The sequence below is a fragment of the Gorilla gorilla genome, chromosome 2, assembly GCF_029281585.2.
Source record: "Gorilla gorilla gorilla isolate KB3781 chromosome 2, NHGRI_mGorGor1-v2.1_pri, whole genome shotgun sequence".
Classification (NCBI taxonomy): Eukaryota; Metazoa; Chordata; class Mammalia; order Primates; family Hominidae; genus Gorilla; species Gorilla gorilla.
This window is the reverse complement of record NC_086017.1, coordinates 21,563,184-21,586,651: the sequence shown is the minus strand read 5'-3', so window position 1 is coordinate 21,586,651 and position 23,468 is coordinate 21,563,184. Positions and strand designations below refer to the sequence as shown.

Genomic DNA, 23,468 nt, shown 5'->3' with positions numbered 1-23,468 from the left:
CAGCATGGCGAAACTCCATCTCTACTAAAAATACAAAAATTAGCCGGGCGTGGTGGTGCATGGCTGTAATCCCAGTTACTCAGGAGGCTGAGGCGGGAGAATCACTTGAACCTGGGAGGCGGGGGTTGCAGTGAGCTGAGATAGTACCACTGCACTCTAGCCTGGGCAACACAGCAAGATTCCATCTCAAAAACAAAAACAGAATTAAAAACTAAAAATACACAGATCTGGCTGGGTGCAGTGGCTCACGCCTGTAATCCCAGCACTTTGGGAGGCCAAGGTGGGTGGATCACCTGAGATCAGGAATTTGAGACAGCCTGACCAACATGGTGAAACCCTGTCTCTACTAAAAATACAAAAATTAGCCGGGCATGGTGGCACATGCCTGTAATCCCAGCTACTCAGGAGGCTGAGGCAGGAGAATCGCTTGAACTGGGGAGGCGGAAATTGCAGTGAGCCAAGATCATGCCACTGCACCTGGGCAACAGAGCAAGACTCCGTCTCAAAAAAACAAAACAAAACAAAATAAAAACCCCACAGATCGGATCATGTTGCTCCCAACTTAAAATCCTGGAATGTCTCCATTGCCCTTCAAAAACAAAATGTCCCAGAACTCTTAACAGCTCACTTCGGCCTCCAGCATTGTGTCCTAGCAGCTCCCGCTCACCTTGAGATGTGGGCTCTCTAGCCTCCAGACAACTGGGATCGTCTCCATTCCTGGGGCTTTGCCGTCTGCTGCCACCGCTTGTGCTGTTCTTTCCTTCTTTCACCCGACTGACTCCTACTTAACCTGCTGGCTCAGCTTAGACATCAGTTCCTCTGGGAAGCATCCTCTGCCCTCCCAAGACTGAATGGGGGCCCCAGACTTACACTTCCATGGCTCTCTGTAACTCTCCTTTATAAAAACTCCCAGTACAACTTGGTTTCTGCAGTGTCCCCCTACCCTGCTGGACTCAGTTCCTAAACAACGAGGACCCTGCTGTTCTCATTCACCAACGCCTCCTGAGCAGCTGCTCAGGGAGCAGGATTAGAAAGAGGCTCTCAGCGCCTACATGTTTTCTGTATGAATGATTGTCACCCTACACTGCTATGGTGACATGGCCAGTGATTGAGGGGAAGTGACACAGAATTGCTTCTAAATCGCAGAATCAGAGCAAAGATTAAAGCACCAGGATAAGTTACAAAGCGTTGTCATTTTGCTGTCTGTGGCCGGCAGTTCATCAGGCCCATTGGGGCCTAATATCCACGCGAGGAATAAACAAGGTGACATCATGGTGACGCACTCCCAGGGGATTGTGCAAGAGTGCCAACTCTGTTTGCTGGTTGGAAGAGCTGTCTGTGGTCTCGTGGGCTGCTAATCATCTTTGTAAGGCTTATGGTTCTGCAGCTCTCCAGGGACAGGTGACAAATGTCAGTCTCTGAGTTCCTCTGACCGCTGCATGATTCTTGGACTCTACCCTGCTTTCCTGGGGAGACGGCCGCCCCTGGACTCTCAGAGTTCCAGCAGAACAGTGCTCTTGTTCCCTGGTTTTCAAACTCTGAGTCCACTCAGAATTTCCCCTCACTCAACTTTCAACATAACAGTGAACATCTCTCAAGCACTTTACAGTGTGTAAAATGTTTCCACTTGTTCTCTCTCATGTGAACATGGATCTTACCGTGCTGCTTGAAAGAAGAAAATAGAATGAAGACTGTAATTTCTATGCACACAGATTCAGCTCAGTGACCTGGGCAGGTTGTTTAACCCCTCTGTGCCTCAGTTATCTGTACAATGGGATAATAATAGGAACGATGGCATGGGATGTTTGCAAAGGTTAATTAAATTAACACAAGTACTCAGCTAGAATAGTTCCCAGTCCATATGTAATCACTAAGTGTTAACTATTTTTATTACTGTTACTAGTATATAGTATCCTTTGTGACAGGAAATGGAGTCCATTTGAAAGAACATGGGCTTTGGAATCTGGAAGACTGGATTTCTTTTTTCTTTTTTTTTTTTTGAGACGGAATTTCGCTCTTGTTGCCCAGGCTGGAGTGCAGTGGTGCAATCTCAGCTCACCGCAACCTCTGCCTCCCAGGTTCAAGCAATTCTCCTGCCTCAGCCTCCCAGGTAACTGGGATTACAGGCATGTGCCACCACGCCCAGCTAATTTTGTATGTTTAGTAGAGACGGGATTTCTCCATGTTGGTCAGGCTGGTCTCGAACTCCCTACCTCATGTGATCTGCCTGCCTCGGCCTCCCAAAGTGCTGAGATTACAGGCATGAGCCACCACACCTGGCCCCAGAAGACCGGATTTCTATCTTGGCTCTATCAGTCCTGGCTGTTTAATCTCAGCAAGGTTATTTAACTTCCCAGAGTCTCAATTTGCTCATATAAAAGATAGTGATTAATACAACAAACCTCAAAGAGTCATTGTGAATATTAACTGAGAGACTATCTGGAAAATACCTCGTGAAGGTCAGGCACAGAGTGGACCCCCAGTAAATGATAGGTCCTGCCTATTCCTCTGCATGGCCAGCACATCAGTTCCAATGCATGAGAAAAGAGAATCATGCTCAGGATAAGTAAGAGTGGTCATGGAAAAGGAGAAAAGACAGTGCCACCAGACACTTGGTAGCTTCCAACAAATAAATGGTAGCTGTTCAGTGACTCTAGAATTGAAAAGCATTAATCGAGTGCCTCAAGGGCAGAGAAGGAGCGCTAACATTTATTGAGCACCTACTATGTGCAGAGCACTTTATATAAGTCATTTGAGCCACAAATAGTCCTGGAAGAAACTCCATTTCACTCACGATAAGATGGACACAGTGATTGCTAAGGTCTTAAAGGGAGTGCAGAGGAAAGCTGGAATTCGAATCCAGGGAGTGCAGAGGAAAGCTGGAATTCTAATCCAGGGAGTGTAGAGGAAAGCTGGAATTCTAATCCAAGACTGTGTGATGCCCAAACATGTTTTGCCCCCCATTATATATATATACTCGTCCATGCTAACATCAGTCGGGACGAACAGACAGCAGGCAGGAGAAAGCTCAGGGAGGAAGTGCTTCATGGGGTGAAATCATTGCAGACAGTGAGAACAGCATGGCATGTGGGGACCCTAAGGAGTGTAAGAGCCGGTTCTGGGAGTGGTGAGAGGGTGAGGCTGGAGAGGTGTGTGGGAGGAGAGCAGAGCCTGATAGGGCCTTTGTGGCACTGTGAGCTTGGAGGGAGGGACACGTTGCCAGGCAGCCTTAGTGCTGGCCATCCGGTGCATGTGGGTCACGACCAAGGGCACGTGAAATGCCCTTCTTTTTCGGTTCAAGCTGGACATCCCCGCCCGACAGTACACAGAATGTTCAGAGTGCTCGGCAGCAGTTCTCCTCGTGTGAATTCCTTTCCCCAGCTCCGTAACAGGAATGTGTTCTCTGACTCCAGTGCTTGGAGCCCCGTACCATCCTCCCACGGTCCCTCAGAAACAAAGCCTCTGGCCTTGATCACCTCTTCTTTCTCTCCTGCAACAGGCCTTCCTCAATCCCTTCAGTCCTTCCACATTCCTTCCCCACAAGCCGACTCTTCTTAGTTTCTTCCTGGGTCCTTTGTGAGAGGGCCCCATGCCAGTGCCTGCGGGGCTGGGAGAGACATCTAGACGTCACAGACTTTTCTCAAAGCCCAGATAGTGGCCTTGGATGCAGAAAGCCTGTGTGTGTTAGGCCGAGTCTCCTCTCTGCTTCTACCCTGAGTCCACCCTTTGTTATCCAGGCTTTGGTGTCTGCCAAAGTCAGGAAGAGCAGGATGAGGGGAGGAGGGAGGCCTGTATTTGAGGGCAGGGGCTCTGATTAGGGGTTGCTGCAGCTCCCTAGGGAAGAGCTGTGGTCATCAGTTCAGAATCCTAGAAGGAAGGACAGTGAGGAAAAGAGAGATCTGAGGCCAGGTGCAGTGACTCACGCCTGTAATCCCAGCACTTTGGGAGGCCGAGGAGGGTGGATCACCTGAGGTCAGGAGTTCGAGACCAGCCTGGCCAACATGGTGAAACCCTGTCTCTACTAAAAATACAGAAAATTAGTCGGGCATGGTGGCTCATGCCTGTGATCCCACTTACTCGGCAGGCTGAGGCAGGAGAATCACTTGAGCCAGGGAGGCAGAAGATCATGCCACTGTGCTCCAGTGTGGGTGACAGAGCAAGACTCTGTCTCAAAAAAAAAAAAAAAAAAAAAAAGAGAGATCTGAGAAATGTTGCAGAGGTTAAAAAGAGTTGGTGGTTGGATGTAGTGGCTCATGTTTGTAATCCCAGCATTTTTGGGAATTCAAGGCAGGAGGATCACTTAAGCCCAGGAGTTCAAAACCAACCTGGGCAACATAAAGAGACCCCTTCTCTACAAAAAATTTTTTTAAAAATCAGCCAGACATGATGGCCTGCACCAGCTACTCCGAGGCTGAGGTGGGAGAATCACTTTAATCCAGGAGGTCAAGGCTGCAGTAAGCCATGATTGCACCACTGCACTCCAGCCTGGGTTATAGAGCGAGACCCTGACTAAAAAAATAATAAGAAGAAAAAATTTAAAAAAAGAATTGGTAATGCATTGGCAGTAGTTGGTGAGGAGTGGGGGAAGTCATAGTGACACTTGGGTTTCTAGATTAGATGCCTGGGTAGTGGGTCATGTTGGTAGCTGAGCTGGAGACACAGGGAGTGGAGGAGATTGACAGATGATGCTGGGTGGCTTTGCGCAAGTTTTGAGGAACCCACAGGATATACATACAGACAGAGGGTCCTGCCAGTGTTTGATACCTGAGTCCATAGCCGAGGAGCAGGGGGTCTCGGTTACCATGTGAAAGTAACCAAGATTCCTGCAGGTAGAATGAGAGGAACTGGGAGAACAGCAGCACTTAGGAGCAGGTGAGAAACAGCAGCTGGCAAAAAACAGAGATGGACAAGGATGTGAGGAGAACACGAGGCCGCCCCTTGCACTGAGAATGAATCTGGTCTCCTTGCTGCATCCTGAAGCACTCAGTGGGATCTGGCCGTGCCCCCTTTATCTTGTCATCGGCCTCCTCGCCCCTTGCCCTTCCTTCTTCACGTCAGACATACAACCTCCTTCTTTATTGGGGTGCACCAAGCACACTCCTGTTTTAGGTCTGCTCCTCCTGGAGTTCATCACCTCCCAAGACAGCCAGTTTATTTTATTTTTTTTTTGAGACGGAGTCTTGCTCTGTCGCCCAGGCTGGAGTGCAGTGGCGCAACCTCAGCTCACTGCAAGCTCTGCCTCCTGTCTCCATGCCATTCTCCTGTCTCAGCCTCCCGAGTAGCTGGGACTACAGGCGCCCGCCACCACGCCCACTTTTTTTTTTTTTTTAATTTTTATTTTTAGTAGAGATAGGGTTTCACCATGTTAGCCAGGATGGTCTCAATCTCCTGACCTTGTGATCCACATGCCTCGGCCTCCCAAAGTGCTGAGATTACAGGCGTGAGCCACTGCGCCTGGCCTATATTTTTTGGATACAGTCTTGCTATGTCACTCAGGCTGGGGTGCAGTGGTGCATTCTTGGCTCACTGCATCCTTTGCCTCCCAGGCTCAAATGATCTTCCCACCTCAGCCTCCCAAGTAGCTGGGACTACAAGGCCACACCACTATGCCCCACTATTTTTTCTTTTTTTGTATTTTTAGTAGAGATGGGGGTCTCACCATGTTGCCCAGGCTGGTCTTGAACTCCTGGGCTCAAGTGATCCTCCCGCCTCTGACTCCCAAAGTGCTGGGATTGCAGGTATGAGCCACTGCGCTGGCCAGGGCAGCCAGTGCTGAGCATCCTATCTAAGACAGCTCTCCATTCCCCCATCACTTCATCCTGATTGACTTTCTTCATTCCTCCTATCAGCTTCATCCTGATAGTTCACAGCACTATCTGAACCCCTTCGGACATGTACTTATTTAGTTGTCTCTCTCAACATCCCCCACTGTGATATAAGCTTCATATGGGCCAGGCGTGGTGGCTAACACCTACAATTTCAGCAGTTTGGGAGGCTAAGGCAGGATGATCGCTAGAGCCCAGGAGTTCAAGACCAGCCTGGCAACATAGCAAGACCCTATCTCTACAAAAAATTAAAAAATAAAAATTAACCAGCCATGGTGGCATGCGCCTATAGCACCTGTAGTCCCAGTTACTCTGAAGGGTCAGGCAGGAGGATCGCTTGAGCCCAGCAATTGGAGGCTGCAGTGAGCTATGATTGCACAGCTGCACTGAAGCCTGGGTGGTAGAGAGCAAGACCCTGTCTCAAAAAAAAAAAAAAGATTTGTAAGAACAATTGAGAGGTGAAGCCAGCTGGACTTCCTGGGTCGAGTGGGGACTTGGAGAACTTTTCTGTCTTACAAGAGGATTGTAAAATGCCCTAATCAGCACTCTGTAGCTAGGATTGTAAAACGCACCAATCAGTGCTCAGTGGCTAGCTAGAGGTTTGTAAAATGGACCAATCAGCATTCTGTAAAATGGACCAACCAGCAGGATGTGGGCAGGGACAAATAAAGGAATAAAAGCTGGCCACCCCCCACCAGCAGCAGCAACCCACTCAAGTCCCCTTCCATGCTGTGGAAGCTTTGTTCTTTCGCTCTTCACAATAAATCTTGCTGCTGCTCACTCTTTGGGCCCGTGTCACCTTTGAGAGCTGTAACACTCACCGCGGAGGTCCATGGCTTCATTCTTGAAGTCAGCAAGACCACGAACCTACTGGAAGGAAGAAACTCCGGACACACCACCTTTAAGAGCTGTAACACTCACCGCGAAGGTCTGCAGCTTCATTCTTGAAGTCTGCGAGACCACACACCCACCGGAAGGAACAAACTCTGGACACACAATGACCTTGTTTTGTTCATCTCTGATGCTCAGCACCTGCCTGAGTGTCCCTCACATACTCAGTAAATACCTGCACAGTGGACCAGGAGAGGGTGATGCCACTGAAGCCTAGTGGTTCCTAGTTGGAGCTACTTGCATCAAAGTCACCCAGGACTCTCTGTAAGCAAACAGACACCTGAACCCTACCCCAGTCTCATACCCATCATATCTGAACCCCCTGGCTATCGATAAGTGCAAAATTCTCCACATTAACGTAGTCAGAAGACAGACAGGGTCAAGAACCATTAAAGTAGAGAATTTCAAGAAGGATCAGCAGTGGCAAATGCAGCAGGGAGTTTCACAATCTAAGGCCTGAGCAATGTCCAGACTTGACACACTTCGGGGGTAAGCCAGTCAGTTCAAGGTAAGGAGGATGCAGCTCTGGAGGAAATACGCTGGTGGCCCTCCAGGGTTGGCCCCGTCTTCTGCCAACAGTGCCCTGGTTGTCCTCAGAGAGATTCATTCTCTATCATTCTCAACCATGAGGTTCGGTAGGCCTGGCCCCAGCACGGCAGGCTCTGACTGGACACAACATCAGGGTTACCTCCCAAGGCATTTGGCTCAGTGCTATTCGTGGGGCCAAATCAGAGCTAAGGATGTCCAAGAAGATGCTGCTTGGGCTCATAAGGAAAAGTCTTGGCCAGGCGCGGTGGTTCATGCCTGTAATCCCAGCTCTTTGGGAGGCCGAGGCGGGCAGATCACTTGAGGTCGGGAGTTCGAGAGCAGACTGGCCAACATGGTGAAACCCGATCTCTACTGAAAATACAAAAATTAGCCAGGTGTGGTGGCACATGCCTGTAATCCCAGCTACTCAGGAGGCTGAGGCAGGAGAATTGCTTGAACCCGGGAGGCGGAGGTTGCAGTGATTTGAGATCACGCCACTGCGCTCCAGCCTGGGCAATAGAGTGAGACTCTGTGTCAAAAAAAAAAAAAAAAAAAAGTATCATCTGTAAGCTTCTGGAAAGGACTCTTCCTCTTCCTCCGGGCATTGTGGGATGAGAGTGTGCACCCTGGACCTGTGGTTGACATTGTGCTCCCTGGACGATGGCATATTGTCCAGGCTAGACATTATCCAGCCTGGCACTGCCAGATAAAGCCCTCCAGAAGGGAGAGAGAAGGAGAGAGGGATGGAGGCCTGGGGACAGGAGCGAGCCCCATCTAGAGCAGGTTCCCTCTGAACACGCCAGTTCCATGCATCAATAAATTCTCCTTATGAATGAAAAAGAGTCCTGACCAATAAAACTGTTGTCAGCCTGTGCACCTGGTGAGTTGAGGATAGACTGGACTTTAGCTTGTGGATACCCAGGCTCTCATACAGATTTTATTGAGCTAGGATGTGAATCCAAGCCACAAGACTTCAGCCACCAGAATGATGTCAGTATTCTCCAGATCTGTCAGTAGCAGTCAATATTTCAGAGGAAGCTGGGCGCAGTGGCTCACACCTGTAATCCCAGAGTTTGGGGAGGCTGAGGCAGGAGAATTGCTTGAGCCCAGGAATTCAAGACCATCCTGGGCAACATAGTGAGGCCCTATCTCCACAAAAAAAATGTAAAAATTAGCCGCACATGGTGGTATGCGCCTGTAGTCCCTGCTACTCAAGAAGCTTAGGCAGGAGGATCCCTTAAGCCCAGGAGTTCGAGGCTACAGTCAGTGAGCCATGATCACACCATTGCACTTCAGCCTTGGCAACAGAGTAAGGCCCTGTCCCTCAATGGTTAGAACCTGAGGGTTACTGTAGAGGGTTAGTCTTGAGCCTAAAGTAGGCTCAATTCTGTAAAGTTAATCTCACAGTGGCCCCAGTCCAGAGAAACCTTCTTAGAAATAGACACTCCCGACCGGGCGCAGTGGCTCACACCTGTAATCCCAGCACTTGGGGAGGCCGAGGCAGGCGGATCACGAGGTCAGGAGATCGAGACCATCCTGGCTAACACAGTGAAACCCCATCTCTACTAAAAATACAAAAAATTAGCCGGGCGTGGTGGCAGGCGCCTGTAGTCCCAGCTACTCGGGAGGCTGAGGCAGGAGAATAGCATGAACCGAGAGGCAGAGCTTGCAGTGAGCCCAGATCGTGCCACTGCACTCCAGCCTGGGCAACAGAACAAGACTCCGTCAAAAAAAAAAAAAAAAAAGAAAGAAAAAGAAATAGACACTCCATGAAGCCTTTGGTTCACATGAGTACACATGCATGCAGAGATTTCCGGTATCCAAATGGCCACAGTGGGTCTCATTAACCAAAGCCAGCTCTGCCATCCCTAGAAGCCAACATGCGAACAAGCAGACCCAGCGGATCTCCAGGCACTGTGGGTGTGAATGAGCCCTCCCTTCCGCTTCATATCTGGGTGTCCTGCATCTGTTTCTCATTGCACGTTGTGTTTGTGTATTTATGCTCTGATTCATGGTAACTTCATGGTATGGAATTGATTTGTGTTGAACACAACTAAATAAATAAGGAAAGAAAGAGAACAGAAAGAAAGGTCAGTCAACAGAGACTGAGCAACTCTAGTACTAAACAATGGACTGGCTTCCCCATGTCTTACTCATGTAGGTTGGCGTTGCACAGAATTCGGGGGCTCTCCTGGGGACCCTGATCACTGTAAAGCACAGGAAACAGGCTTTGGTGGCCAGGACCCAAGGATTATGAATACAAGATTCCAGTGTCCAGTTTTGTAGTCAAAAGATTATGGACTCTAGAGACACCTTCAGGTTCAAGTCCTGGTTCCATCACTTACTGGCTATGTGACAAGGAAGTAATTTAACAAATCCGAGCCTCTTTGCTCAACTGTAAACATGAGTGCAATAAAAATCCATTTCTAGCAGGGCGCAGTGGCTCATGCCTGTAATCCCAGCACTTTGGTAGGCCAAGGTGGGCAGATCACTTGAGGTCAGGAGTTCGAGACCAGCCTGGCCAACATAGCAAAACCCCATCTCTACTAAAAATACAAAAATTAGCCAGGCATGGTGGTGCATGCCTGTAATCCCAGCTATTTGAGAGGCTGAGGCAGGAGAATCACTTGAACCCAGGAGGCAGAGGTTGCAGTGAGCCAAGATGGCACCACTGCACTCCAGCCTGGGTGACAGAGTGAGATTCCATCTCAAAAAAAAAAAAAAAAAAAAACCAACTACTTCCTAGGGTGTTGAGGGTTAAATGATAGCACATGGGAAAGTTCCAAGCAGGACCCCCTGGGACCTCCAGGCTCTCATTGTCACAGATACAAATCTCACATTCTCCACCACACCATCCACATGACCCCTCTGATAGCGCCTACAGAAAGTAAAGCTCTCAAAAATGTCAGTTTCTGTTCCTTTTCTTTCTCTGTTATTTCACTGCTGCATTTAAGAGTACAAAAAACAGGCCAGGTGCAGTGGCTCACGCCTGTAATTCCAGCACTTTGGGAGGCTGAGGGGGGCAGATCACTTGAAGTCAGGAATTTGAGACCAGCCTGGGCAACGTGGTGAAACCCCCCCTCTCTACTAAAAATAAAAGAGCCAGCCGTGGTGGTGTATGCCTGTGGTCCCAGCTACTTGGGAGGGTGAGGTAGGAGGGATTACACCACTGCACTGTACTAAAAATACAAAAAAAAAAAAAAAAAAAAAGCCAGACGTGGTGGCAGCCGCCTGTAGTTCCAGCTACTCGGAGGCTGAAGCATGAGAATTGTTTGAACCTGGGAGGCAGAGGTTGCAGTGAGCCGAGATCACGCCACTGCACCCCAGCCTGGGTGATAGAGTGAGACTCCATCTCAAAAAATAAATAAATAAATAAATAAAAGAGTATAGAAAATATTAATAACATTAATATGAGACATGTGAATTACTTTGAGGCTGAAGAGGGAGATACTCGTGTTTGATTCATAAATACTGAATAGAGGCTGGGCGTGGTGGCTCCCGCCTGTAATCCCAACACTTTGGGAGGCTAAGGCAGGTGGATTGCTTGAGTCCAGGAGTTTGAGACCAGCCTGGACAACATAGAGAAACCTTATCTCTACAAAAAATACAAAAATTAGCCAGGCATAGTGGTGTGCGCCTGTAGTCCCAGCTACTCGGGAGGCTGAGGTGGGAGGATCTCTTGAGGCCAGGAGGCAGAGGTTGCAGTGAGCTGAGATTGAACCACTGCACCCCAGCCTAGGGGATAGAGCAAGACCCTGTCTCAAAAAATAAATAAATAAATAGTAAATATTGAATAGACTTGAATAGACTCTTCTCATCTGCATCCCACTAATATTTTTTCAACTTTATTGAAGTATAACTTATTTTTTATTTTTTAATTTTTTTGAGACAGGGTCTCATTCTGTCACCTAGGCTGGAGTACAGTGGCACAATAATAGCACACTGCAGCCTCAACCTCCTGGGCTCAGGCAGTCCTCCCACAGCCTCCTGAGTAGCTGGGACTACAGGCGCACACCACCATACCCAGCTAGTTTTTTGGAATTTTTTGTAGGGATGGAGTCTCGCTATATTGCCCAGGGGTCTTGAACTCCTGGGCTCAAGCGATCATCCCACCTCGGCCTCCTGAAGTTCTGGGATTACAGGTGTGAGTCACCGTGCCCCATCTTTGAAGTATAATTTAGATATATTTTAAGTGTGCAGTTCAAAGACTTTTGACAATCACATATACCTATGTAACCACCAATCAACATATAAATTATTTCTACCAGTCTAGAAAGTTCCATCACACTGGCCGGGCATGGTGGCTCATGCCTGTAATCCCAGCACTTTGGGAGGCCAAGGCGGGTGGACCATCTGAGTTCAGGAGTTGGAGACCAGCTGGCCAACATGGCGAAACCCCGTCTCTACTAAAAATACAAAAATTAGCCAGGCATGGTGGCGTGCGCCTGTAGTCCCAGCTACTCGGGAGGCTGAGGCAGGAGAATTGCTGGGACCTGAGAGGCAGAGGCTACAGTGAGCAGAGATTACACCACCGCACTCCAGCCTGGGCGACAGAGGGAGGCTCCGTCTTATAAATAAATAAAGTTCTACCACACGTCTTTGTAGTCTTTCTCTCCTAAGCCCTATTCCAGGTAACCACTGATCTAATATCTATCACCACAGATTAGATTTGTCTTTTCTAGAATTTCTAGATATAGATGGAATCATACAGCATGGGCCTGGCACAGTGGCTCATGCCTGTAATCCCAGTGCATTGGGAGGTCGAGGCAGGAGGATCACTTGAGCCCAGGGGTTCGAGAGGAGCCTAGGCAACATACTGAGACCCTGTCTCTACAAAAAATACAAAAAATTAGCTGGGCATGGTGGTGTGCACCTGTAGTCCCAGCTACTCGGGAGGCTGAGGCAGGAGGATCATTTGAGGCTGCAGTGAGCTGTGATTGTACCACTGCACTCCAACATGGGCAATAGAGAGAGACTCTGCCTTAAAAATAAATAAATAAATAAAGAGCAATCCTAGAATATATAGCCTCTGATATATGTTTTTTTTTCCCCAGCATAGTGTTTCTGAGATTCCCCCATGTTGTGTGTATCAGTAGTTCTTTTATTGCTCAGTAGTATTTCATCGTAGGAATATTCCCCAATTTGTTTATCTCTTGATGTCCCTCTGTTGATGGACATTTAACTTATTTTCAGCTTCTGGCTCTTATTGGTAAAGCCGCTCTGACATTTGTGCACAAGTCTTCTAGTAACATTACATTTCTCTTGGGTAAACAGCTCACTGTACACTTCTGGCGTCATATGGTAAGTGCATGTTTAAATTCTTTTTTTTTTTTTTTTTTTTTTTTTTTTGAGAGAGAGTCTCACTCTGTCGCCCAGGCTGGAGTGCAGTGGTGTGATCTCGGCTCCGCCTCCTGGGTTCACGCCATTCTCCTGCCTCAGCCTTCAGCGTAGCTGGGACTACAGGCGCCCGCCACCACTCCCGACTAACTTTTTTGTATTTTTAGTAGAGACGGGGTTTCACTGTGTTAGCCGGGATGGTCTCGATCTCCTGACCTCGTGATCCACCTGCCTTGGCCTCCCGAAGTGCTGGGATTACAGGTGTGAGCCACCACGCCCGGCCTAAATTTTTAAATGTTTATAAAAAGTGCCAAACGGTATATGAGAGTTCCAGTTTCTTCAGATCTTTGTCAACACTTGGTATTGTCAGGCTTTTTTACTTTTAGCCATTTCAGTGAATATGAAGTGTAGTTTACCACTAATGTTTAAAAAATTCTGATAAAATAGGTATAACTTCAAATTTAGCATCTTGATCATTTTTCAGTGTACAGTTCAGTGGCGTTAAATACATTCACACAGCTATGCCCGTATCACCACCATGTATCCACAGATCTTTCTTCATCTTGCACATCTGAAACTCTGTACCCATTAAATGATAACTTCCCATTTCCTCTTCCCACAGCTCCTGGCAACCGCTATTCTACTTTCTGTCTCTATGAATTTGACTACTCTAGGTACCTCATAGATGTGGAAATATACCATATTTGGTTTTTTTGTGACTAGTTTATTTCACTTAGCATAATGTCCTCAAAATTCATCCATGTTGTAGCATGTGTCAGAATTCACTTCCTTTTTAAGATAGAATAATATTCCGTGGTATGCATAGATCAGTTTTTTTATCCATTCATTTATCAATGCGCATTTGCTTTGCTTCCACCTTTTGGCTATTGTGAATAATGCTTCTATGAGCATGGATATACTAATATCTCTTTGAGTTCCCCTTTTATTGATTTATTTTTTGAGACAGGGTCTCACTCTGTTGTCCAAGTTGGAGTGCAGTGGCATGATCACGGCTCACTGCACCCTAGACCTCCTGTGCTCAAGTGATCCTCTAGCCTCAGCCTCCCCCAGCTGGGACTACAGGTGTGCACCATCACACCTGGCTAATTTTAAAAAATTATTTGTAGGCCGGGTGTGGTGGCTCATGCCTGTAATCCCAGCACTTTGGCAGGCTGAGGCGGGCAGATCACCTGAGTTCAGGAGTTGGAGACCAGACTGGCCAACATGGTGCAACCCCGTCTCTACTAAAAATACAAAATTAACCGAGCGTGGTGGTGGGCACCTGTAATCCCAGGTACTCAGGCGGCTGAGGCGGGAGAATCGCTTGAACCTGGGAGGTGGAGGTTGCAGTGAGTCGAGATCGCACCACTATACTCCAGCCTGGGCAACAGAGCAAGACTCCATCTCAAAAAAAAAAATTACCTGTAGAGATGAGGTCTTGCAGTGTTGCTCAGTCTGGTCTTGAACTTCTGGGCTCAAGGAATCCTCTTGCCTTGGCCTCCTGAAGTGTTGGGATTACAGGCGTGAGCCACCATGCCCAACCTATTTTCTGTTTCCCTTTTATTTCTGTTTCTTTTCTTTTCTTTCTGAGACAAAGTCTTGCTCTGTCGCCTAGCCTGGAGTGCAGTGGCAGGATCTCAGCTCACTGCAACCTCCACCTCCTGGGTTCAAGTGAATCTCATACCTTAACCTCCTGAGTAGCTGCGGTTACAGGTGCGTGCCACCATGCCTGGCTAATTTTTCTTTTTTTAGTAGAAATGGGGTTTCACCATGTTGGCCAGGCTGGTCTCAAAGTCCTGATATCCTGTGATCCACCAGCCTTGGCCCCCACAAAGTGCAGGGATTACAGGTGTGAGCCACTGTGCCCGGCTGCCACTAACTTTTAAACCGTGCTTCTCTTGGAAGTGTTATTCTTGGCCGGGCATGGTGGCTCATGCCCGTAATCCTAGCTCTTTGGGAGGCCGAGATGGGTGGATCACCTGAGATCAGGAGTTCGAGACCAGCTTGGCCAACATGGGGAAATCCCATCTCTACTAAAAATACAAAAATTAGCTGGGCATGGTGGCGGGCACCTATAATCCCAGTTATTTGAGAGGCTGAAGCAGGAGAATCGCTTGAACCCAGGAGGGGGAGGTTGCAGTGAGCCGAGATCGCACCATTGCACTCCAACCTGGGCAATAGAGCAAAAACTCCATCTCAAAAAATAAAAAATAAAAAATTTTAAGTGTTACTCCATTTATAGATGAGGGGACTGTAGCGCAGAGTGAGAAGGCAACCATAATAGCACTGGCTATGGTTGTACTGGCTTGTTCTTATCTCATCAGTGATAAAGATGAGCGATTGGTTCATTTGGGCATGGATTGAGCATATACTGAGGGCAATGGAAGGGTGACAGAGGCTGGGGATACTAGGTCTGCAGTTCCATGAGGGAGGCAGGTAAGTGAAGAGGCTCCACTGTGCCACGGGAAGCACCTGATGCCCTAAGGTACCTCCGGGAAACTGAAAGTGGTGCTGTATAGTGGGAGCACTGAGGGTAAGAGTGGCCAGAAGTGAGGCGATGGAGGGAGGCTGGTTAGAGCTCTCAGTTGTGAACAACAGAATCCACTCCAGCTTATATAGGCAGAAAATAAATTTACAGAAGATTATTAGGGGCCAGGCAGGGTGGCTCACACCTGTAATCCCAGTACTTTGAGAGGTCGAGGCGGGTGGATCACTTGATGTCAGGAGTTCGAGACCAGCCTGGCCAACATGGTGAAACACCGTCTCTGCTAAAAATACAAAAATTGACCCGGCATGGTGGTGGGTGCCTATAATCCCAGCTAATTGGGAGGCTGAGGCACAAGAATCATTTGAACCCTGGAGGCAGAGGTTGTAGTGAGCTAAGATTGTGCGACTGCACTCCAGCCTGGGCAACAGAGCGAGACTTCCTCTTAAAAAAAAAAAAAGATTATTAGGTAGTTTACATCTCTGAAAGGGCCAGAGAATGGGGTTTGGAGGACCATGGGACCAGAAACAATGCCCAAACCACCCCACAGGACTTTCAGCAAAGACTCCACTGCCACCACTCTGCTGGTATAGACCCCGAAGCTCACTGGCTTCAGCGACATGGACACGCAAACCTCCATTATTGCTGATCTCCAAAAGTTTTTGGTGGCCTCTGCTCTCATCCTTGTCTTCAGATGGATTCTTTGGAGTGCCTGCTTCCTCACACTGCTCACTTCTGCGTAAAATCTTGCGTGGCTGTGTCTGGTTGGGGGGGCCTACACTCCCCAGATGTAAGGGAAGTTGGGAAAACGAGTTTTTCTGGCTTTAGTCTTTAGTAGGCAGCATTTATAAGGGAGAGAGCTCCCCAGTCATAGGAAGGGGTTCAAAAAGCACTGGGTCGCTGAGCACAGTGACTCATGCCTGCAATCCCAGCACTTTGGGAGGCCAAGGCAGGAAGATCATTTGAGTCCTGGAGTTCGAGACCAGCCTGGACAACATGGCGAGACCCCTGTCTCTACCAAAAAAAAAAAAATTGTTTTAATTAGCCAGGTGTGGTGGTGCACACCTGTAGTCCCCGCTATTCAGGAGGCTGAGGTAGGATGATTGCTTCAGTCCAGGAGTTAAAGGCTGCAGTGAACTATGATCATGCCTCTGCCCTCCAGCATAACAGGGCAAGACCCTGTCTCAGGAAAAAAAAAAAAAAAAGCAAGCAATGGGCATGTTCACATAGAAGCTTATACGCAAATGTTCATAGCAGCTTGATTTGCAGCAGCCAGCAAGTGGAAATGGTGCCGGTGTCTGTGAGCACGTGAGTGGTTAAACAAACTGTGGTCCTTCCATCCCATGGAGGATTCCTCCGCGATAAAAGGAAAGGCCTACTGATGCCTGTAACAACTGGGATTAGGCCAAGCTAAAGAAGCCAGTCCTATAAGGTTGCATACTGTATGATTCCACTCATATAACATTTTGAAATGGCAACGATTTAGGAATGGAAAACAGATTGGTGGTCGTCAGGGGTCTGGGATGAGGAGAGAGGGCACAGTGGGAGGGGAGGGGAGTGGGGTTACAAAGGAACACCCCAAGGGATTTTTGTGGTGATGGAAACATTCTGAGTCTTGACTGTGGAATTGGACATATGGGCCTACTCACATGAACTAAATACACACATGCACTCTTATGGTCTAAATGTGTGTGTTCCTCTAAAATTCATATGGGTAGACCCCCTTATTTATTTGCCAAGGTCAGTGTTAAATGGAAAATCCCATACCCTTTAAACCAATTGCTGTTGTGAGCAGCATGATGGAATTTTGTGCCATTCTGCTCAGGACGTGAATAGTCTCTTTGTCCAGCATATCCATGCTGCAGACGCTCCCTGCCCGTTAGTCATCTAGTAGCCATCTGGGTTATCAGATTGACTGTCAGGTATCTCAGTGCTTGTGTTCAAGTAACCCTTATTTTACTTAATAACGACCTTAAGCACCAGAGTAGTGATGCTGGCAATTGGGATAGTCCAAAGAGAAGCCACTTAAGTGACAAGGTGAAAGTTCCCAACATAAGAAAGAAAGAACAAAAAAATCATATGCTGAAGTTGCCAAGATCTATGGTAAAAACAAATTTTCTCCCCATGAAATTGGGGACAAGGAAAAAGAAATTTGTGCTGGTTTTGCTGTTGCACTTCAAACCGCAAAAGTTATGGCCACAGTGAATGATAAGTGCTTAGTTAGTGGGTGGAAGACATGAAGAGAAATGTGTTCTGATCGCCACGGTTTCAGGCATCCTCTGGGGGTCTTGGGATGTATCCTCTGAGGATAAGGGGATAACTTAGTCCCCAAGGTGATGGTATTAAGAGGTGGGGACTTTAGGAGGTGACTGAGTCATGAGGAGTCCACTTTCACGAATGGGATTCAGTGCCCTTGTGGTCGTGCTTAAAGGAGTGAATTCAGCTCTCTTGTCCTTCCACCTTCTGCTGTGTGGGGACGGAGCAACAGGGCACCATCTTGGAAACTAGCCCACACCAGACACCGGTGCCAGAGCCCTGGTTTTTTGTTTTTTTTTTTTTTTTTTTGAGACGGAGTCTCGCTCTGTCCCAGGCTGGAGTGCAATGGTGTGATCTCGGCTCACTGCAACCTCTGCCTCCCAGGTTCAAGCTATTCTCCTGCCTCAGCCTCCCGAGTAGCTGAGATTATAGGCATGTGCCACCACGCCTGGCTAATTTTTGTATTTTTAGTAGAGACGGGGTTTCACCATGTTGGCCAGGTTGGTCTCGAACTCCTGACCTCATGATCCATCCACCTCAGCCTCCCAAAGTGCTGGGATTACAGGCGTGAGCCACCACGCCCAGCCTGGAGCCCTGATATTTGACTTCAGCCTCCAGAACGGTAAGAAATGAATTTCTGTTCCTTAGAAATTACCAGTCAGGCTGGGCACAGTGGCTCACGCCTGTAATCCCAGCACTTTGGAAGGCCAAGGCGGGCAGATCACCTGAGGTCAGGAGTTCGAGACCAGCCTGGCCAACATGGTGCAACCCCGTCTCTACTAAAAATACAAAAATTTGCCAGGCGCAGTGGTGGGCGCCCCTAATCCCAGCTAGTCGGGAGGCTTGAACCCAGGAGGCGGAGGTTGCGGTGAGCCAAGATCACACCATTGCACTCTAGCCTGGGCAACAAGAACAAAACTCCATCTCAAAAAAGAAGAAGAAGAAAAAGAAATTACCAGTCTAAGGTATTTTGTCATAGCAGCATAAAAGGACTAGGACACACACATGCACAAATATGCATATACACATACATGAATTCAAGTAAAACTGGGGAAAACCAAGATCGGTGGATTATGTCAATGGCAATATCCTGCTTGTGATGTTGTACCAGAGTTGTGCAAGATGTTTCCACTGGGGCAAATGGTACAGAGGATACATGGGACCCGTCTGTATCATCTGTTATAACCACCTATGAATCTGCAATTATATCCACTTAAAAAAAGAAAGAAAAAGCAGTGAGAAGCCAGAAAACACTAGGGATTTGGGACTTTATTTTAAGGGCTGTGAGCAACTATTGAGGGATTTGCAGCAGTAATGACACGCGTCTTCACTTAACACCTATTTTCTGTCCAATGGTGGGATAATATTATTCTGGTTTAAGTTAAAACTATGACATTTTAGTTTAAAATAAAATGTAAAAGATCTGGGGTGTTTTGTTTTGTTTTTTGCCTTATGTGGTTTTCCAGAGTCTCCAAGAAAGTAATTTTAGGCCCAATACATGAGCTCTGATTCCTCTTGTGGCAGAAATAATAAGGAAGGGTTCATTCTTTCCTTCCTTCCAAAAACATGCGTGAAGCATCTGCTGTGAGTCAGGCTCTGTGCCAGGCACTGGATTCTGCAGTGAATAAAACACAGTCTTGCCCCTGAGACTGCATTGTTAGAAGCTGGGGGAAAAAAACAATGGCTCCAATAAGAAAGGAATTTGTTTGAGTCTGTGGGAACCTGTAGTCTGGGGATAAAGGTCCAGAGTTGGTGCAGTGAGCATACAACATCCTGAATATCCAGTATCCTCACTCATCTTTTTGCTCCATCCTTAACATGTCTCTTTTTTTTTTTTTTTTGAGATGGAGTCTTGTTCTGTTGCCCAGGCTGGAGTGCAGTAGTGCAGTGGTGTTGTCTTGGCTCACTGCAACCTCCACCTCCCGGGTCCAAGCAATTCTCCCTCCTCGGCCACCCGAGTAGCTGGGATTATAGGAGTGAGCCACCGCACCCAGCCCTTAACGCATCTTCTATCCTTAAGTTCACTGCATGGTTGCAAGATGGCCACGGCATGTCCACTCACTGTAAGGAGGCAGGAGGGAAGAGCCAGCCCCTGGGAGCTGGAGCCATCAGCTTCTGCTCACATCTCATTGCCCAGAACTTAGTCATTTGACTACTCTTGTCTGCAAGGGAGCTGGGAAATCCAGATTCTCTGATTAGGGCAAGGGGAGAGTGGATATGGATTGGTCACTAGCTGCTGCAAACACAAGGACCTTATCATCTAGGGGAGGAGGCAAGAATGTAACTCTGGTGACAGTACGGCCTGGTAACTGTGGTAGTAATAGAAGGTGACAGAAAAGTTGGAGAGCCACAGATTCAGCCTTAAGCAATCAGGGAAGGGTTCAAAGAGAAGGAGACCTTTTGAAGAAATGCCCAGTAGAGGGAACTGCCCTGCATACACCAAAGCATAGAGGCACAAAAGGGCTTGTCATGTTGGAGACATGAGAGAGTAGAGTCTAATGTCGCTGGAGTGGAAGGTGCTTTCAGGAGTGATGGGTGAAGGGGCCAAAAGGTGGGCTGGGCCCAGAACAGGCAGCATTGGATGCTGTGCTAAGAACTTGGACTTGGTCCTAGAATGCAGTAATTCTCAAACTTCAGCCTGTGTCAGGGTCAAGCGGGGGCTTGCCGAAACACAGGCTGCTGGGTGCCACCACCCACTGAGTATGTGTGGGACGAGGCCTGAGAATCTGCATTTGCGTTTCTGCCATGTCTCCTGCTGGTCAGGAAACCCCACTGTGAGAACCACAGGTATGAGGAATAGGGGATGGACAGAAGTTGTCAAGTAGGGGGAAAGTGGGATTCATTTTTTGGGGAGGATCATCCACAGAATTACCCAGGAATGGAGTGATTCTCTACAGAGTATAAACCCCTCGGATACAGCAACTCCCTCTGAGCACAGCCCTAAAAGGTCGGTGGGTACTCCTAAGGGCCAGGGCTTAGAGCTCTGGTTCCAGCGCTGTCTCTGTGGCCAGCTGGCTGTATGAACCAGGCAAAAACATTAGCCAATTTGAAAGTTGAATAGGACATCGGGAACAATAACTAGCACCACGTATTGACCAGTTACACACATCATCTTGTTTAATACAACTTTCCTAAAAGATGGGTATTATTGTTCCATTTCACAGGTAAGAAAATTAAGGCTCAGAGATACTCAATAACTTGTTCAAGGTTCTAAGACGAGCAAAGGGGTTGAGTTGGGATTCAAAACCAGGATTTTCTTTTTTTAACTCCATGGCTTATGCTCCTAATTACTTTCTCATGATTTCTGAAACTGGAGTTTACAAATGTACTCTTAGGAATTTATGGTTTTCTATGAGATGTTTAAAAAGTTAATATTTTTGATGTTCTTTTAAAAATGGACATGTTCAAGTCGTGGCTCATCTGAACGACCTTTTCATCTAATTTCAAGCTCTGCTTTTGCCTTTGTGTTTACAGTGGCATTGGGGCCACCTGGAACAATTTTAATTGTCCTAGCTAAATGACATAAGAGCAGCAGCAGTTTTCATTTGTGAGTAACGTGTGGTGTGAATGAAGTGTGCACAGTGGTTTGAATGGAGAAGAAAAGTGGAAGAGTTACGTTGTCAAATGGCCCATGGCAATAAGAAAACCACAGGAGCCCAGCGACCAGTCAGCTCCATATCTCCATTTGGAACAGCTATTTAGTTTCACAAAATCGCATCATCTGTCATGTCAAGTTAATATTGTTAATTTCAACTTTGCTTGTGTATTGCTTGTGTTTTGCCTGCAAATGTGTTTGTGTTTTATAGCTGCTTAAAAGCTACAAGCCTCTAAGGAGTTTATATTTAGTTTGATGATATACATATTTGAGTTACATGATAACAAAAATAATGTAAGCTGGCTGGGCATGGTGGCTCACACCTGTAATCCCAGCACTTTGGGAGGCCGAGGCGGGCGGATCACCTGAGGTCAGGAGTTCGAGACCAACCTGACCAACATGGAGAAACCCCATCTCTACTAAAAATACAAAATTAGCTGGGCGTGGTGGTGGGTGCCTGTAATCCCAGCTACTCTGGAGGCTGAGGAAGGAGAATCGCTTGAACCTGGGAGGCGGAGGATGCAGTGAGCCGAGATCGTGCCATTGCACTCCAGCCTGGGCAAGAAGAGTGAAACTCTGTCTCAAAATAATAATGATGATGATAATAATAATAATAATAATAATAATAATAATAATGTAAGCCAACAGGAATTTCTGTTCTTTAATGCGGGGGGCAGGTGGGGGTGGGTGTCTGGAAATTACTTAAGATTAAGCCAGGGTTCTGGGTTATAGACAACAGGAGTGGTCTCTGGTTAAGGTAAGCAGAAACGGAGCCCACTGGCTGGGTGTTGGGTGGCTGAAGAACAGATGGGAAGGCTGGAGAATCAGCCTGAGAAAGTGGTCAGGAGCTAGAGAAGGTGGCCAGGGCTGCCCCGGGAGCCATCTGGTGCAGACGGACTCCTGACTCTCCCTGCACTGCGCCTGGGCACTGCCATTCCTGGACTCTTGATGTTGCCACCACCAAGCCTTCGAATCATCCCCTGAAGAGTTCTGGTCCTGGGCAGGTGCATCCAGTTGGCTGAGCCTGTGTCTTAGCCCCAGGGAGGGATTATCCAGCTCCCTTTGGCTTCTGTAGACCAAGTCTACAGAAGAATTTCCCCTAAATAGGAAGAGTGGCCAGACGCTTGGGAGCCAAACCCACACCAATATTCACTCTATACCCTCTTGTATAGAACAGAAAATGGGACCAGTTCCAGGGATGCCAGCATTAAATGAGATAAACTGGCGAGCAGCCACTCTGAAGTCCTGCCCACGCGTTTGTGGTAATTGCTGAAGCAGGGTGCACTGAGGCCCGCTGTGATCAAGAGCAGCGATAAAAGACCCAGACGCCATCCTTGGTATTTTTGTTTCATGACCCTCACTACAGTGGGCCTATCAGGAGGAACTGCCCAAGGTAACCTAACAGAAACCATGAGAAACTGTGTCTTCCTTGATTTAAACCTGCTGCTTCTGACATTTATCAAAACAAGCTAATAAAAGGCATCTTGCTCAGATTTTGGAATTGAAATTCAGAAAACAGAGTATTTATCATTATAGCACTGTTACATTCCCATCCTCCTGAGCTAATCACATGATTGGTTTTGCTCTGAGCATGAGGGATGGGAAGCGCCTGCCCAGGTCTCTGATAGTACTTGCTAAAAATGCTTCCTTTCCATGGGCACATGTGGCTGCAATTAACTGTGAAGAAAACTGCTGCACGAGGAGAGATTGTGTATTCTGTACTCCACATTATGAGATGGTTACCCTTTCTTATTTGGGCTGCAAATCCTCCACTTTGAAAGTGTTTCATTGGAAACTACACAGGAAGTTCCTGATATTGTACATTGCTCTCTTTGGAGAGATTTCTGCACGAGGAAATAGGTTTGTTTTTCTCCCTTCTCCAGTTACATGAAGGTGTTGGAGAAAACCCCTTTGCTTTGGCTACTGCATGATCTATTCACCCCCTGCCTCTCTGATCTCAACCCCTAACCCCATTTGAATCTCTCATTCCAACCCCACTGCAGCCACGCTGGGCCCCTGCGTGGTTTGGAAACATGCTGGGTACTCTCCTACCTCTGGGCCTGTGCACCTGCTGCGCCCTCACCTGGCACATCACATTCTTCCCTCATTATATACACGTGCTCCCTCAACTTCCTTCACCTTCCTGCTCAAATGTTGCCTTATTATAGAAGTCTTTCTGTTTCTACTAATCCTACCCTTGACTTCCCAGGCACTTTCTCCATTATTCTCTAGGGCACCTGATTCACTACATATTTACTTTCTTTTTTGTTTCCTTTTTGAAATAAGGTATCACTTTGTTACCCAGGCTGGAGTGCAGTGACATGAACACAGCTCACTGCAGTCTCCACCTCCCAAGCTCAAGTGATCCTCCCGCCTCAGCACCCCCAAGTAGCTGGGACTATAGGTGCCCGCCACCACACCTGGCTAATTTTTGTATTTTTTGTAGGGATGGGGTTTTGTCATGTTGCCCAGGCTGGTCTCAAACTCCTGAGCTCAAGTGATCTGCCTGCCTCAGCCCATATGTACTTTTTAAAAGAATTTTAAAATTTTT

At 47.5% G+C, this 23,468-nt stretch overlaps 1 protein-coding gene across 1 annotated transcript in view; it reads left to right on the top strand.

Moving 5' to 3' along the window:
• The window catches only part of TAMM41 (TAM41 mitochondrial translocator assembly and maintenance homolog), a 110,648-nt gene extending 87,696 nt beyond the window's left edge, over positions 1–22,952 (top strand). The window contains exon 8 of the mRNA XM_055381010.2: positions 22,090–22,952. Within this exon, the coding sequence (XP_055236985.1) occupies positions 22,090–22,190 (101 nt within the window). The 3' untranslated portion in view covers positions 22,191–22,952. The remainder of the gene's footprint in view (positions 1–22,089) is intronic.
• The last annotated feature ends 516 nt before the right edge of the window (positions 22,953–23,468 follow it).